The sequence below is a fragment of the Cydia splendana genome, chromosome 8, assembly GCF_910591565.1.
Source record: "Cydia splendana chromosome 8, ilCydSple1.2, whole genome shotgun sequence".
Classification (NCBI taxonomy): domain Eukaryota; kingdom Metazoa; phylum Arthropoda; class Insecta; order Lepidoptera; family Tortricidae; genus Cydia; species Cydia splendana.
The window spans coordinates 10,323,006-10,341,561 of record NC_085967.1 but is presented as its reverse complement, the minus strand read 5'-3'; the positions used below and the strand labels follow the sequence as shown (position 1 = coordinate 10,341,561).

Genomic DNA, 18,556 nt, shown 5'->3' with positions numbered 1-18,556 from the left:
ATCTATTTCCGGTTGTCTTTCCATTCGCTTTTATACTCTGTGGTACCCTTTCAAAACATAGGACTTGTGAAAATATTTTTTTTGTCTCGTAGTATTCAAATATTTTTTACAAAACTTTTAGGCGATACTTTTAAAATTAACTACAGATTTTTGGTATAGTTTCATTAATTAATCATTGATTATGTAAAATCTTATAAAAAATATCTTTTTGTCGTAATTGGAATTTGAACGTACTTTAAATATGATTGTTGAACGTTAAGTGAGGGTGTAAACATGTATTTAATGTGTTTTCATTATTTTGATTGAATAGTTTTTCATATATTTCATACATTTACTTTAACTTTGGGCAAATGTGTATAAAATGTACTTATGCAATTCAACTTTCAACCAATTTTTAGTTATTAAAGTGAAACCTTTCAATGGCTAGTGACAGCGACAAAAGTTCGAATAATCTTGATTTGGATGGATATTTGAAAAACAACAAGAAACAAGGGAGTGGTGGAAATATTGGTAAGTTCTATTTTGCCCTTTGTGTGATTTATTTAATTATTGAAAGGATAATTGTTTTTCTAACCTAATTTGCCCAGTTAGATTAAGTCATCAGTGGCTATTTCTTCCACCTACATGCTTCATATATTTGGTCAGATCGGATTTGTAAATAATGTAAGTTTGCTGCATCATATCTTAAGTGTATATCAACATGTAGTGTTATAACACTTACTCAGTGAGTCATTACAATAACTATAGTTCGTTTTTTTTAGCATTAGAAATAAGGTAAACAATCTTGATGTGTCTTTTAATTGAAAAACACATTTTAAAAATAAATTACGGCAAATAATGTAACAATTATGAATCTAATACGATCATTTATATTCTTCTGCTTTCATAAGTAATAGTTACTGATTTTTAAAACGCGTTTTTCAATTAAAAGACATGTCAAGATCGCTTACCTTCTTTCAAGTTCTTTCTAATGCTAAAAAAAAACGAACTATACACTACTTGAAATTATTTCAATATTAATTACATGAAGATATCATGAGTCAAATTTCATGCTTGATATTGTATAAAGTACATCCCATTAATAGCTTTCTCTGGTTTTTTATGTTTGCTATTTATTTAATTTTTTCTGACATCATTTATTGCCAAACTCATGATGGTCTGGCCACCAAAAGATATTACTAATTATGTGTATTATGTATTGTGTATAATATTTTACATCTTTTGCATGACATCTTGTTTTGTATTAATAGAGCTGCCATGCTGGTTACTAGAGTTATAATTCGTTTTTTTTAGCATTAGAAATAAGGTAAACAATCTTGATGTGTTTTTTTATAGAAAAACACGTTTTAAAAATAAGTCATGGCAAATAGGTAAGAATTATGAATCTAATACGATCATTTATATTCTTCTGCTTTCATAAGTAATAGTTACTGATTTTTAAAAAGTGTTTTTCAATTAAAAGACATGTCAAGATCGCTTACCTTCTTTCTAATACTAAAAAAACGAACTATAGACCAAGAAAAGTCTGCAGCGATTTTGATAGCCCACGCAGTGCAAGTGTTATTTTAAATGTTAAACTTCTATGAAATAATGATGTATAAATAATATTTGCACTGCATGGGCTATCAAAATCACTGCAGACTTTTCTTGGTCCCACTCTAGTAGATTGTACCAGGTTACTTTATACAATGAAATCCTATAGTAGTCATTATAATCTATGTTTACACTACAGCTGTATCAGGGTGGCCACTTTCTGGAAAACCGGGAAAACCGGGAAAAGTCAGGGAATTTCGCTAGTCATGGAAAAGTCAGGGAATTGTCAGGGAAATTTAATGGAGGTCAGGGAATAAAAATTGTCTCTGTATGTACAGTCGACGTCAGAGATATCTTTACATTTTTCGCCTTGTTTCAAAGGAGTAAGGTGCAAAAGTGTAAACATAAATATCTTTGACGTCGATTGTACATAATATAAGTACATAATAAAAAAACAAATTATTAATTTTACCATCTCCAAACATTATAAATATCTACTATAGTAGGTAAATGCGATCACTCTATCACATCACACTAATAGTAAAGAAAAACGTGTTATAATGACAATGCTGATTAAGGACGAAGTTACGAAGGCTGAAATAATTTGGTGTTTGTATCAAGTACTAAGTCATAGCTAACAAAGGAGCGGTGGACAAGCCGTGGATCTCTTTCCTCTGATGATTCCGGACTCTGATATCGCAAAAAAAATGCGCTTTCAAAGAACAAAAATAGCCTACACTGTTGTATACCTACGGACGCCATATTTTTTTCGACAATTAAAAGAAGTATTTGAACAAATTAAATTATTTTTCAGAAAATATTTTAATTTGTTTTTATCAAGTAGACCACCTGCCGCGATAGCAGAGGACGCTGGTTCGATTCCAGCCTGGGGCACTGGAGGCCTTGGTCACTTTTTCTTAGTATATGACATTTATTTCAGTTTATAATTAAAAGAAGCATGTTCTGATTGTGATGTCGTTACCATAGGCTTTGACGAATCCCTTAATAAAGTTGCTCAGAAAGGGCAGATGGACATCTTTTTCCGTTATTGGGACAATGAGAAAAACCAAGTCCGAAGTAGATATTACGGCTCAGCTTTTCTGGGGCACGCAACTGCTGCTGATTTGTTGGAGGCTTTTCTTGCCACGACTGATGGCAATGACACAAAAAAAATATTGCAGGTTTCGATGGATGGCCCTAATGTAAATAAAATATTTTTTTGCAAGACCTAAAGTCCAAACTCAAAAGTAAGGGCGAAGCAGGTGACCCAATTCTGCTCAACATGGGGAGTTGTGGACTTCATAATCTCAACAATGCGTTTAAAAAATCACTGAAAGCCTCGGGATGGAAGGTTGTAGTGTTTTTACGTTCTCTATACTACCTATTCTGCTATAGCCCCGCGCGACGTGAAGACTATACAAGGTTTTCAGGCTCGAGTACATTCCCATTAAATTTTTGTGCAGTACGTACAGTCGCCATCAGATATATCGGGGCGGATAAGGCGCTCACAAATATCTGAACACGCCTCTATTGTCAAGGCGTTAGAGTGCGTGTTCAGATATTTTTGAGCATCTCGGCCGCTCCGATATATCTGATGGCGACTGTACGTTGGCTCGAGAACGTTAGCGTTGTTGATCGCGCCACTAAAATTATTTCGTATGCTTTGACTAAGGGAATATCTTGTTTCGATCCCGCAATCGCAGTCAATGCAGAATTCCGACGAGAGAGGCTCGATAAAGTGTTGGACATATTTGTCAAAAATAACCGGCTTTCAGGATATGAAGCAGATAACGCCAAAAGTGTCTGCAACATGAATCTAGTATTAAAACTGAATCTGGCATGAGGGTGGGGAGAAGTGACCGAACAGGATAGTCTTATGTATCTTTCAGTAGGAGTAGCAGCGAAAGAGCTATTATTGTTTGTCCTTGTCACAGTCTCACATTTTATTTGTTCCCCACCGTAAATTTAGTATGGATTATGGTGGGCAACAAATGAATTCGACCAATCACAGTGTCGCATTTGCGTATGTTTTGTCCCTCACGGAGGCACGCGTATACCACTTCTATACGATCCTACCTTCTATGGTCTGCAATGATATTTGTAAATCACCTGAATTTGAGAAATCAATGAAACAATTTTCCATTAAGGATGGTCACCGACTGGATGATGTTTGGCTCGGTTTGATAAAAAAGGAAAATAAAGACATGCAAACTTTAATAAAAATGGTCATGGTGTTATCCCACGGAAACGCTTATAGTGCTGAGCGTGGCTTTTCCATCAATAAGGAGATATTAGTGGAAAATCTTTCGCAAGAGTCTATAATTGCGCAAAGACGCGTTTATGACGCTATATCCTAGAGTCGGACCAAGAAAAGTCGGCAGCGCATTTGATAGCCCACGCAGTGCAAGTGTTATTTATACGTCATAATTTCATAGAAGTTTGACGTTTAAAATAACACTTGCACTGCGTGGGCTATCAAATCCGCTGCAGACTTTTCTTGGTCTGACTCTACCACGGCGGTATAGACAAAATAAATATTGAAAAAAAAAGATCCACGCGGCTCGATTATATTATATGATACTTACATTTAATATCCAATAAATTCAGTAGTCAGAGGTACCTACTGTTTCAATTGGTTTTTCCTGTATACATAGCTTTTAACAATAATGGTCAAAAATTAAATGAATTATTGGGTAACTGTAAGAACTGTATGATAGCAAATTACAATTTTTAAATGCAATGAAACAGTACAAAAACGTCACCTGAAGTAGGATGTGAACCCACGACTTCCGTCTAACTATGCTTTCGCTCTTACCAACTGAGCTATTCAGATACTACTTCTTAGTATTTACGTTTTTGTATTATTTCATTGTACATATTTATAAATTGTGATTTGCTAGCAGATAATTCTGCAAAAGCGCAAAAATGTATTCCAATTATATATTTTATATTTATTACATTTAAGATTATGGTCAGGGAAAAACTTGAAAAAACGCCTGGAAAACCGGGAAAAGTCAGGGAATTTTAGTTGTAGGAAATAGTGGTCACCCTGTGTATAATTCATTGGCTTCAAATTGGGAGATTGAGATAAATAAATACTAGGACTAGGTTAGGAAGCCATCAAAAGATTAATATAAGGTAAAAAATAAATCCTATTTTTTTGCAATTTGTATTCCTATGTATTGGCGAATTTTTTTTGTTCATAGTAGGATGTGGAACAATAACGAAAATGTTACCGAACAACCACTGAGCTACACCTATCTAAATTATGTCATGCACCTAACTTTGACTGCAAAAAAAATTACAGATTGATTTACTGGTTCAGTTCACATGTACATAAAATAACTAAACAAATGAGGTCTATGATTGTGTAAGTGAATATGTTATGTCAACTTCTACACACACCAGCACAATGTTATGTATAGTTTTTGCCAACTTATGTGAACAATACTGTACCTTGATTCATACCTTCTTCATACCAGCTTCATGTTGTATCTAGAGTCTGTTTGGAAAGAGAAGAGTCATGGAATGTATTGGGCCTCATACATTCCACAACTCTTCTCTTTCCGCACAGACTATACTGCCATGTTAGTTGTTGGTCCTGTGGATGAAATTAAGATAATTAAAAAACTTCAGTAGTCAGATTCATAGCACATTTAGATAAATGTCTTAAACATATTTGAATAACCAGTTGAGCAAAAACCTGTAGATTTTGTTAGCCAGTTTAAAAATAAGCATTGATTCTTACTGTGACAGTAATGAAAGGGTACTTAGAAAAAAAAATACTTCTACAGGTGACTCAAAAATTTACTACTTTTGAAAAACCATAGGAATATAATATGGGTGCTGTCCTTGTATCCTCACACCATGCATCAAACTGGAATAAGCCCAGTGTGCCCTACCTTGGCCGTCATTAACTAAATTCAAAAGTTATTTAAATAAGTTAATAATACCCCCCATGATTAGGTAAAATCATATTTTTCATCCAGACTATTTAGGAAATTATTAAAATTTCCTGGGAATCATCTGCACATAAAGTAATAAAATTAAGTTTATTAAATATAATAATTGTCCTGTTAGTCATGCCCAATGTCTATTCATTCATTCAAACTGAGAAGAGATAACTGATTTATTGGTAGGAATACTTACTTACTTTTATTAGGTTGAATATTTGTAGATTCCAACTCTCAAAAACCAGGATGATGAAACAATAAATATATACATCTAAAAAATAGCAGCTCCTGGCCTGGCATAGCAACATCTGGCATGGTACTGAGGATGCTGGCAGCATTTCCTTGCTGTATTGCAAATTGATACGGTCGAAATATCTCTTTCTCGCTCTAACTTATAGCTGTGTCCTTAACTTACGTAGCCACGTATGGCGACCACCTTACACACTATCGATATATGCGCCACACCGCACCGCGGCTTTGGCGCGGTCAAAATATCTCTTTCTCGCTCTAACTTATAGCTGCGTCGTACGGTGACCACCTTACACACTTGATACGTGTGCCGCACCGCACCAAGGTCGCGGTGTGGTGCGGTAGTCTGTTATGGCTTTAATACATAAATGTGTCGAAGTTTAGTCAAAGGTCCCACTTTGTGGCTTACCATAAGGACGAGATTTGCTCTTTATACGAATAACCTGTCAAAGCTTCCTTATAGCAAGCGACAAAGTGGGACTTTTGCTTGGAAACGACATAAATATGCTATAAGTCTATGAGACGGCCTATGTATGTACTTTACATTGCGCGAGAAAGTTGCCGGGTCTTCGATTACCTGTTAATAAATTAAAAGTTAGGTTAATGTTTCCGAACGTGTCTTAAGTTTTAATTCGAACATCATTTCCGAACGTACACCTTCACGCGAGAACTTTTGACAGATGTCAGTTCATGACTTGTGCTATTTTTGTTCTGTGTGTTTAAATGGAAACAACACACAAGCTGTAAATTTCTGTACCGGAAGAATATGAGCTGAGTACACATTTCTGAAAATGAATTGCACTTTAGAAGAAAGCACAACAGAAAGGATATCGCCTCTGCTGGAGAAAATAATATGTAGAATACAGTCGCAAAACAACGCGCAGGAATCCACACAAAAAGATTATATGTTTATATTGATTGTAGTTTTGATGATTGAAAATGGATTTCTGCCTATGAAAAGTGACTTGGAGTTGTTACACAATGTTGAATCCCTTGACGCCGAGCAGTTGAGAAAGTGGAAGAATAACTCTTCTATTTATGAAGCAGTTTTTTCTATGCCTGGCATGGAGAGGTTTCCACTCAAAGTGATAATGAGCCCTTTAGGAGCAATGGTCCTACTCAATGTTTTGATCAACAATTTAGACTCTGAGACATATTCAGTTTGTTTGCCTGTCAGTAGATATGTTGTGTCACTGCAGGCATCCAAAATTCCAATGATTTTTCGAGATTTGAAACATTTGTCTACTGTATTTAAGAATAAAATTTTGTCTGTAGTCAAAAGTATTATTCTTACACAATTAGGATATTCAAGTGCTAGTTTGACTGGTGTACCAGAAGAAGTGTTTATAAAAATTATGTTATACCTTCCTGTTAATGAAATTATTCAATTATCAATGCTATGTAAAAGATTAAATTATTTAATAGATAATGAAACTCTGTGGCATGAATTGTGTAAAAGGGACTTTGGTAATCAGCTTACTACCAGTTCCGAGGGCTGGAAAGAGGTTTATAGGGAGTTATATATTACAGAACACAATAGAAAACTACCAGAAAGTCATCGTTTAGCTGGAAGTATGCATGATCATATGGATTATTCCGATTTTGTATCTTATATTGATAACCCCATGTGGGATGTAATAATATAAATGAGGAAACAAACATATTTTTTTTATTTAATTACCTTCCGGTTTGAAGTACAGTGGAATCCGTTTATTATGACTCCGCATATACTGACCAACCGCTTACTATGACGTAATTACTGTGCAAAGTTTGGTTTTCATATAAATTTCTTTGTGACAAATTCGGATAAGATGACTTCGCTTATAGTGACAAACCCCTTACTATGACATATAAATCCTATTTTTATGAAATTATGTCCGGTTATACTGACATATTTCACACATTTGCTGGTTTTCGTGGCCGTCCCCACGTCTTTCCCTGCGAGGACGTTTGGAGCGTGCAACGTGCGTGGCGTTTAAGTTATTTTAGTTTTGATTCTCGGTGACAAGTTAATAATTGGTACACGGTTAATAAAACATCATCTCTCACAACGGAATTTGAGATTAATTTGGAAAAATTAACAAAAATAAGAAGTTAATCAACTATGCTTTATATGACATCCGCTTAGTATGACGTATTTGTCACTTCCCTTCAATGTCATTATAAGCGGATTCTACTGTAGATATCATTGCACACATGTGCTTTACAAAAATATTTTATACCAAACTTGACAGCCCAGTAACGGGACAGCATTGAAACTGGAAAAAGTAGAATTTATTAAGATTGTTATTTTCTTTCCATTGATTCTTTGAACATCTCTAATCTAACTACTATATATTAATTACCTCTGTTCTTATTTTAATTTGAGCATGAAGCAAAATTATTTATCTAAATATACAATAACTGGTGTGGGGAACTTTAAAACTATCAGAAGTTCCTGCTTAGTTAATACAAAGCTTTGTTTTTAAAATAAACATAACAGGTATATTTTTTTTGTCGCAAAATAAGAGTGAACTATTCCATAATAAAACTTTGCTTCATGGAGCCTCGATAAAGCCTGGGTGTTAGAAATTTATCTGGAATCTAAATATTAGACATACAAATACCTATATAAAGTTGATATTGTTATTTAGCTGTTATTATATTCACGAAATTGTAATTATTTACTGATTTTTTTTTTGGGTTTTGCCATTATTTTTCGACCTTTTTACTACGTATTTTAGTGGGACAACCAGGGTTAAAACCTTTGTGTGGTTATTTGGATGTATTTTTGTATTCATCTTATAAAAAGCTGTTGTCAATGAACCACTAATCTAAGAATACAATTTCAATTTTGGCTTAGGTGACAGCGGTGACAAAACAAACCTGGGTATTCCCCCAGTTGGCAAAGGCGGACGGCATTTGTCCATACCCTTTGATTCAGCGACTGCTAATGGTGATTTAAGTGAGTATACAAAAATTTATTTATTTTTTAAACATACAGATTGGCCAGAAATATTTGTAATTAGTGCTTGAAATGAAACACCTTTAACTAAATGATACTTGGGTGTGGAGCCACACTGTGGTTGCAGCCATTCATGAAATATTACGTTTTAGTTAATAGTACCATTTATTTTTATATCAAATATTTCAAAAGTAAGGGTAGGAGCTTTCATATAATACCGAGATAACACGCGCACCAACGAAAATGTTCACAAACGCCATTTGCGCACCAACAAACTGGCCCACTTCGTAGTGTTCATAAGGCCCGTCCTTACGAAGTACCAACGAAAATGTTCACAAACGCCATTTGCGCACCAACAAACTGGCCCACTTCGTAGTGTTCATAAGGCCCGTCCTTACGAAGTACCAACGAAAATGTTCACAAACGACATTTGCGCACCAACAAACTGGCCCACTTCGTAGTGTTTATAACGCCCGTCTTTACGAAGTACCAACGAAAATGTTCACAAACTCTATTTACGCACCAACAAACTGGCCCACTTCGTAGTGTTCATAAGGCCCGTCCTTACGAAGTACCAACGAAAATGTTCACAAACGCCATTTGCGCACCAACAAACTGGCCCACTTCGTAGTGTTCATAAGGCCCGTCCTTACGAAGTACCAACGAAAATGTTCACAAACGACATTTGCGCACCAACAAACTGGTCCACTTCGTAGTGTTTATAACGCCCGTCTTTACGAAGTACCAACGAAAATGTTCACAAACTCTATTTACGCACCAACAAACTGGCCCACTTCGTAGTGTTCATAAGGCCCGTCCTTACGAAGTACCAACGAAAATGTTCACAAACTCCATTTGCGCACCAACAAACTGGCCCACTTCGTAGTGTTCATAAGGCCCGTCTTTACGAAGTACCAACGAAAATGTTCACAAACGCCATTTGCGCACCAACAAACTGGCCCACTTCGTAGTGTTGATAAGGCCCGTCTTTACGAAGTACCAACGAAAATGTTCACAAACGCCATTTGCGCACCAACAAACTGGCCCACTTCGTAGTGTTCATAAGGCCCGTTGTTACGAAGTAATATATAAGTCAATGTAGTATAAAACATTGAGTATAAATTAGTATAATGTAGGAAATCTAAGGGTATAGTATAAATATATGAAATTTAGCAAGAACCTTCAAGTAACCTAATATATGTATACCTAACAGCTATCTGGTATTCGTTTTCTTTGCTAGAATTTGTAATACAAAGAAATAATAGCGAGAGCATACATAGGTACCTACCTATACAAAACTTTTACTCGCTATATTTTCTTTGTATGCAAGTTACTTACATATTACAATTTTTAGCAACTAAAACTAACACCAGACATAGATATATGTTGCTAAAATGTTCGTGCCAAATTTCAGGTAATTTCAGCATTACGTTTTAAAATGAGAGCGTTATTTCAATTGCGATGGGAGCGTCTCTTTGGCGGCGGGTTCTTGTGACTCAAGAAATAAAGAAATATACGTAAATAGGTACACTTGTATGCAATATAATAGCAGTCATTTTTCGGGCGAATACCTAAGTACCTACGCAGGGTAGGGTTTCCCATTTGTCCCCTTGAACTTTATTCCATTAGCATACAGTTCATGAATGCGGCGAATAGCCTGTTTTTTTTTATACTCGTAAAGCCATATTACTAACTTCTTAAAAAACATCGACTAAATTATAAAGAAACGAATATTTTAGCTCATACATAAAATAAAATAAATTAGGATATAATTATGCAGCTCGAACACAACAATAAATAGATAAAACTGAGTTGTATTAGCCGCTGCGTGAATTGGCGCAGTTTAGAAGGTATACGAGATTAAGTAATGTAGATAGAGATAGAGTTGTCGGTATAGGTGGTCGGAGGATAATACGCGCGGAGTGGCGCTGTGTTTAAGCGAGAGGGGTGCGCGAGATGCGCCGCGCAGCCTCCGTCGTCCTCGCCTCTGTGGCGCCGCGTTCGGCGAGTCGCCGCTAGCCGCGAGAGCTAGACGCCACGTCGCGGGTGCTCGTGGATGTAGGCTCCGTGCCGCTGATGCTGATGGCGTGGTGTAGGTGAGCGGCGCCGTGGAGGGCCCGCGAGCGCCGCGCGACCGACCGCCTTGGCGGTGCTACGGACCCATGCTCACTCACAGCCGCTCCGACGGCGATTTCCCCATTTACGCTAGAGGTGAGCGTATCCTCCCTATCTCATACGTGTTGTTGTCGTTGTGGTTTTAGATCACTAGGTCTATGTAATCACTAGATTAGGTTCACGCATGAACGAATCATTTCACTACATTTCATCTCGCGTCTCTTGTTTTATCGTTATGGTATTATGGTCGCTCCTTAAATTTTGTGATTATGTTTTCGACGAAACATGTATATACCTAAAACCATTTATGATTTATAGTCTGTCAAGTAATAATAATACTAATACCTATCTTATTTAGGAGACTAAGAAAATCTTTACTCCTTAATCGGATAATTCAATTACTATAGTGGCGTCAGTTGGTCGCGGACGGAGCCCCCGAGAGCTTTGCAAATCAATATTATAGCGTATCTGTGTTTACAGCCAGCGTGTTACGTTTGAATCTTCTCTACTACGGCATAACTTAATGAATATACAAATAGGTGGTTGGTTCCCAAAACTGTTTGTTGTTCAGTTCTCATAGCTCACAATTTGTTTATGCATCACAGGCTTGGCCGTAAGCGTAAACCTTGAATTTAGGGTTGGTCGCGTATGTTACACGCTAGGCAAGCTTTAAGCTTGGAGAGTATGGTTGGATTATTTTCTAGGGCAATATAGTGCCTATTTATAAATAAAGGCTGCACGCTTAATCTCACAGTAGTAGGCGGCTCATCCAACCAAGTTAACGCGGTGCACGGTCGTTCGAGCATTTCATTAGCCCTTACCTACTGAATATTTTTTACTAACGAAATCAATAACGGTTATAATCGCCACTTTAATCGAAGCTGCTAAATTATGTGTAGGTGTCGTGTACTAATTTGGAGATACTGTTGTTTACCTTATTTGTTATAAGTGCATAAGCTAAAATTTCCTATGGCCTAATCTAAAGGTTAGCCAGTGACTCTCCGATCGTTGCCTATAAGTAGTCAGATCCCAATCCCACATCTGGTGCATAATAAAACGTGTTTCATTATAGTGTAAATAACATTATTTGCGGTATTTGACACATTATGACTGACGTATATAGAGATGTAACTAACGCAAATCGATTGTCACAGCAACCGATTACGATTGGATGGCACGTAGACTGAGGTATCGAATTGTGACGTATAATGAATTTTTATTTGAGATTTAAATAAAGCTAGAATTATATGGTTTTCCCGCAAGCTACCGGTCGGTCGGTGTATTTAATACACCGACCGAGTAGGTCGCACCCATTGTCAAAATTGAAACTAACTGGGGATCTATTTTAAAGTTTATTTATGTTATTTCTGTGTCAAATTTGTTGTCTGTTAAGTGACGATAAATATATCCATATTTACAGTTAATTATCCACCTTTTCCTTATTTTTATTAAAAGAAAAATGAAAAATTCATATCGATTTACTTAGACGACTACCGATTCATAACGGTGGTGTCCGACCAACCCTAAAATTAAAAAAAAAAAGACGTAGAACGTAAACGTTCGCAGTGCAGTTGTTTTCCTTTGTGATTTCGATGTGCAAAACATTTTACGTAGTATTGCTGTTGTGAGTGACAGACGTCAAATACCGCAAATAATGTTATTTACACTATAGTAGGCACATAGGTCTATTATAGACATTAGGTACAGGTTGTCTTCTCTTGGATATTTTGGATAATGCGTCCCGTTGCATCGAATTTGTCTAAAACCATGAAAAGTAGTAACGTAATTTGATATAGCTGACTGAATTTTATATTACATATATGTATACGTTTACTTACTTAAAATAATAAATTATCTACCAAAATTGATAGCCATCTCAAGCGAAGTCTATTGCAGCGATCAAGATTGCTACGTCAAAAATAGCATGTCAGACTAAACCACATTACTAGATATCGGATGTTTATTAACTTGATATATTAATTGACCGAGCGTTAGCGAAGGTCTCCGTTTCAGCTTTGGCAAAAATGCTTTCGTATGTCCGGATGTGCCCCTTTACAGGTAGCAATTCCCAACCGAAATGACCTACAATAAAAAATAGCGCTCTATGAAGTTGGGTTTAATTTATAATGTCCACTTTTCACAGTCTTCACAGAAGCCATTATGCCTAGAAACCACCCTGCTGATAACTCAGCAATTAGTTGACAAAAAAAACTTTGGAATGTTGTGCACATCAGACGGACATGGACATGACTAATATTTTGGGGTTACACACCCAAAGTCGTTATACGAACAAGTCACGAACTACACATTAGTATAATATAGTTTAATTTGTTTAAATACTACACGTTGAACAGTATTGTAAGTGTAACATTGTTTTTATTTGAGACGCAACTGTGAATGAGGTCAAAATTCCTTCGAGGAACCTAATTGGCCGAGATTGACGAATTAAACTTTCGTCTAACGATTGTTGATTTGCCCTTGTATTTTTTAGGTGATTGCTAAACAAACTAACGGAACGCAGGCATTCTACAGAAAACAAATTGATAAGCAGTGCTGAAGTTTTATCACTCGCTATCTTATCTATTGAGACTGTTCTGGTTGTAATACCTTAGTTATAATTTACGTTTCATTGTATTCGGACATTGCAATAGTCTAATGTTGTGTCTCAAACGTGTACTTAGCTGAGTGCTGTCGTCGTGTTGTGTCAACAGTGCCGTGTGTGATATGGATGACCTAGTCGTCAGCTCTAAAACGAGGCACCGACCCATTGATGACGATACTAGAAGCGACTCCGGAATTTTAGATACAAACCAAATACCCTGTAAGTGGAATCCTGAATTAACGCGCTATTGTAGCGATAGCATTTTATCAGCTTATTCCAACCTCCATTCCAATCTTAGTAAACATCGTAAACATAGTTGCATTTGTTCACTCAATTTGACCTATAAATTCTTGTTTATTTTGACATAGAAAAAAATAGTTTGCAAAGGTAGAAAGCGGTAGATTTGCTGTAGTTATTTATGCCTTTTTAGAACATCTTCACGGTGTCATAGTTTCGACACGTCACAGTCACTGCTCAGATTTTTATGCGTATTAAAAACGAAAGTAACTAAGTAGGTATGTACTTACCGAAGATCGCAAATGGTCTTTAGTTTTTATTTCAAATCAATATTTTTTTTTATTATAATGAAAGCAATTCACATTTCTTAGAACAACTTAAGTAGGCTTCTGTAAAATTACAAAATTAAATTATTTTTTAACAATAATCATTCATGAAGTATTTGCTGTCTGTTCTTTAGTACCTTTGTCATTAAAACAAACTTGCTTTATGTGCTATCAGTATTTTAATAGCTATGTCGACTATCTATCTATAGCGTCTCTATCACAATGGGTCTAGAGCATCTCGAGCAGTCCCGTTTTGCGTTCATGTTACTTAAGGGGCCCACTGATTACCAGTCCGCCGGACGATATCGGCCTGTCAGTTGTTCGGAGCTGTCAAATTTTTGTTCTAACTGACAGGCCGATATCGTCCGGCGGCCTGTTGGTCAGTGGTCGGCTTTAAAATATAACGCGGTTAGATTTTAATAAACTATTTAATTAAAGTAATAGTACGTAATTGCTGTAAAAGTTGTAGGTTTACAATGTTTCGATACTTTATTATTTATTATTATAGACATTGAATCTATGTTAATTAGTAATCATACGAGGCCCATCAGGAACGCTACATTCATTACACAAAAAGTAGGTAGGTACTTATTACGAGTGCGTGGCCATAGCAACCCTTAAACAACTGCCTAGCTATCACGGTTCATTAGATACAGCTTAGCCTGGTGACAGACAGACAGACGGACAGACAGACAGACACACAGCGGAGTCTTAGTAATAGGGTCCCGTTTTTACCCTTTGGGTACGGAACCCTAAAAACGATGAAAGCATTTTTTGGACATGAATTGCATCGTACTGAAATATGAGCATCGTATATAATCTTTGTTTAAACTCCAGCTTGCAAAAGTCACCAATTGCCATGAATCGCCTAGTACCGTCGTCCACATTGTTATCTGAGAATTTGTAGACTTGCTACTAACTATGAAAATATTTCGAGTAGGTACATACACAGGTACATACGTCACGTACGCGGTTTCTTGCTGCAGTGTGATTTACCTGAGGGGATTGCATTCGTGCAGTCAAATAGCGCGGGATTCTTGTACAGTGGGGCTGCATTTAATAATGTACACCTGCCCGAGCGGGGTGCGGTGTACCACAGACGAGTAAGTAACAGACTGTCAATTCCTATACAAAATTGCATCGCGGTCACAAACCTTTTGTAGGTGGCGCCACCACGTGAGCGATGTCTCAGGGCCTAAGGTTTCTTATGTAGAAAACTGAGACAGTTTAATGAGTTGGTTTTGCTGTCCTCACGACATTGGTACAGTCCGTGAGATCTTAGAAGAACCTTCGGGTCTCGGCTATAATCGGACGTAATCGTGTAATAGAAAATGACAGTTTCAATTACTTTGGTTGACGAATTAGTGGCAGTCCAACACCCAAAGAGTGCAGTCGTTTTTCTCCTCTTGAACTATATAGAGCAGTTAATACCACCATAATATATTCGTTATTATTTCATTAGATATTTAAAAAAAATGATTTTAATGGAGACACGTTTCAAAAAGGGTATATCTGTAAATAGTCAATCGCGGGAAATTGTATATAATGTATATAAATACTTTGCGAAGGAAGCGGCAACTTTTAAGAAGAGCGATAATTGTAAATATTTTAATAAACTTCAAGACCGGGTGATAGAAGCAACAGGCATTTCAAAAAGTACTTTAAAAAGAATTTTAAACGAAGCCAACCAAAAATCTCCATCTATGCCTTTTGAAACGCCACAGAGAAAGAGACCGAAAAAAGATTATTTATTAAATTTAGATAGTTTTGATTACGACGTAATCAGGAGAATGGTATATGACTTTCATTATAGATTCAAAGAACTCCGTAATTTGAAAAATTTGCGATTGAAATTAATAGAAGTGATAAATTTCAAGGGTTCTACGTTCACGCTACGAAAAATTTTACGAAAATTGGGATTTCGGTATTGCAAAACCAATGATAACCGAAAAACTTTAATGGAAAAACATGATGTGCGACTTAAAAGGACACAATTTTTATCTAAAATAAAAAAATGTAGAGAAGAAGAAAAGAAATAGTGTATATGGATGAATCGTACATACACACCTCGCACGTTAATGGCAAAGGCTGGTCAGACTCTAGCAACGCAGGGATTAAAAAACCAATTTCCAAAGGGCAACGTCTTATTATAGCTCATGCCGGCAGTGAAAATGGTTTTATACCTGGTGCGTTGCTTATGTACAAATCTACGGACACAACGGGAGATTATCATAAGGAGATGAACAGCGAAAACTACGAGAAATGGCTTAAAAATCAGCTCATTCCGAATTTGCCGCAAAACTCCGTGCTAGATGTAGGGTTGCCAGATCGAAAGGCGCTATTATCGGGAAAAAATATAAATTTTTCGGGATTTTGGGACTTAAGTCGGGAAAAAGTAATTGTATTAAAAACAACGATATTTTACACTATTGGCACGACGTCAGCTGCTCTGCCCATAGACGTTTTTATATAAAAAAAAGTATATATTCTTTTAAATCTTGAACAGTCTCTCGCTCATCGCTCGATGCGGATCGCTCGCTGGCTCGACGATAGTTCGAAACTTGAAATTATTGTCTTACAACGTGAAGCTATTTTTCGGGACAATTTTCACTTTGTCGGGAATCGGGAACACATGCTAAAAATCGGGAGAATCCCGCCAAATCCCGACCATCTGGCAACCCTAGCTAGATGCGAAAAGATGCCAAATTCTAATACCCGGAAACAAGATATGATAAATTGTAATGGTAAAAACAATGAAATTATATCGCGGTAGACCCGTTTGTGTAATTAAATATATGATAGATTGGTTGAAAACTCGCAACATTCCAGTAAACACCCGACTAAACAAACCCGATATTTACGAAATTATCTCAAAACACAAACCAGAACATATTCAATATTCAAAGATAAAATAATGGCTGAACATGGTCATTCTGTTCTGCGGTTACCTCCGTATCACCCAGATTTTAACCCTATCGAAAATATATGGGCTCAAATAAAACAATATATAGCCCAGCGTAATGTTGATATGAACATGACAAGCATCAGGAATCTTCTCCAAGAAAAGGTTAATATGATCGGTCCGGAAGACTGGCGAAAAGTTTGTCAGCACGCAGTTAAATGTGAAGAAAATTTCCGTAAATACGAAAATAGAATTGATAACTACAGTGACCAATTTATAATTGATACACATGACTCCGATAGTGATGATGATAGGCTCACACCATAGCATTAAAAATGGTAATATTAACGCAATTTTCTAATCTTGAAGTTTTTTACTTTTGTATTATAAATTCAAATCTACTTCTCCTTCTTCTTGGTCGTGACCTCATGACTGAGGGACGTGACTTTATTGGGCTATTCTTTCTGTCACTGCTCTCCAGGCCGTTCGATCTTCAGCCATTTGTATAGTTGCCTGGAGTGAAGTCCTGGTAACGTCTTGGACCACATCTGTCCATCTTCTGGGCGTGCCTCTACTCATTCGTCCATCGACACTCCCAGTAATAATACGTCTTTTAATGCGTGTGCGTGCCACGTCTGATTGTATGATCGAAGAAAATCCAATATGCGATAGGTATTCTCAGCTCTATATAATTTCTTCCAGAAGCGATACATGGTGAGATGACATTATGTTTTCAAATTTACCTCCGGTCGAAATTCAAATTCTGATTCCATTTTACTTAAATTATGACAATAAGTCTAATCGCAATATAGTTATCTAGCGAAATTTAATTTAAGTGCCTTTAGATTAGGGTTTATTTTATGTTGATGCTAATTGTCCACTTAACTTTTTACGAAAACTTAAAAAAGTTTTATCAGCTATTAAGAAATAGTCCGGTGGCCGGCTGCATGAAACAAACCTCATCAAAAAATAGAATATACCTACCCTGTAGAGGTACCTGACATTTAGTAGCTTCCAACGCACTTGGTCGGCCTAGGCTTAACCTGGCAGATTTTGTACAAATGGCAAAAACGTTGGACAAAAATTCATCAAAAAAAACCTCATCGAAAAATAGAATGAAACTTGTATGGTAGGATACCTGACCTTGAGGACAGTAAAAAAAAATTGGTCGGCCTCACCTTAGCCTGGCAGTTTTTGCAGTCCGACCAGATTTATTGGGTCACGTGAGAGCTACAATTTACCTCATCGAAAAATAGAATGAAACAAACGGATTATAATAGCTAAAATAAGCCTGTTGACGTATGTCTTGGTCGGCCTCACCTTAACCTGGCAGTTTTTGCAGTCCGACCAAATTTATAAAAAAATCATCAAATTTTTTTTATCGAAAAATCGTATGAAACTGGTATGGTACGATGGCTGCCTTTGAGGACAGTAAAAAAAAAGTGGTCGGCCAAATCCTGTGTTGGCAGGTTCCTGTGTCCGACCAATTTTGTGGTACCACGTGAGAGCTACAATTTTACCTCATCGAAAAATAGAATGAAACAAACGGATTATAATAGCTAAAATAAGCCCGTTGACGTATGTCTTGGTCGGCCTCACCTTAACCTGGCAGTTTTTGCAGTCCGACCAAATTTATACAAAAATCATCAAAATTTTTTTATCGCAAAATCGTATGAAACTTGTATGGTACAATAG

General features: G+C 36.6%; 2 protein-coding genes across 8 annotated transcripts in view; both read left to right on the top strand.

Annotated features, from left to right (window-relative positions):
* Positions 1 to 252: 252 nt before the first annotated feature.
* LOC134792827 (phosphatase and actin regulator 4) overlaps positions 253 to 18,556 on the top strand; it is a 91,805-nt gene continuing 73,501 nt past the window's right edge. For 3 of the 7 annotated variants that reach the window (XM_063764221.1, XM_063764220.1, XM_063764218.1), the window contains exons 1-2: positions 254 to 510; positions 8,578 to 8,679. In XM_063764221.1, coding sequence (XP_063620291.1) covers positions 420 to 510; positions 8,578 to 8,679 — 193 coding nt within the window. In that variant the 5' untranslated portion in view covers positions 254 to 419. Of the gene's footprint in view, positions 511 to 8,577; positions 8,680 to 10,732; positions 10,891 to 13,471; positions 13,616 to 18,556 lie in introns of those variants that run through there. The other 4 variants (XM_063764219.1, XM_063764225.1, XM_063764226.1 and 1 more) reach the window with 4 other exon arrangements.
* On the top strand, positions 6,414 to 7,393 carry LOC134792830 (uncharacterized). Its single transcript, XM_063764229.1, has one exon. It carries the CDS (start codon positions 6,527 to 6,529, stop codon positions 7,379 to 7,381), a length of 855 nt encoding a protein of 284 aa, XP_063620299.1. The 5' UTR covers positions 6,414 to 6,526; the 3' UTR covers positions 7,382 to 7,393.

Coding starts and splice junctions, on each gene's coding strand:
- LOC134792830 (XM_063764229.1), top strand. CDS start 6,527: ATGAATTGCACTTTAGAAGAAAGCACAACAGAAAGGATATCGCCTCTG.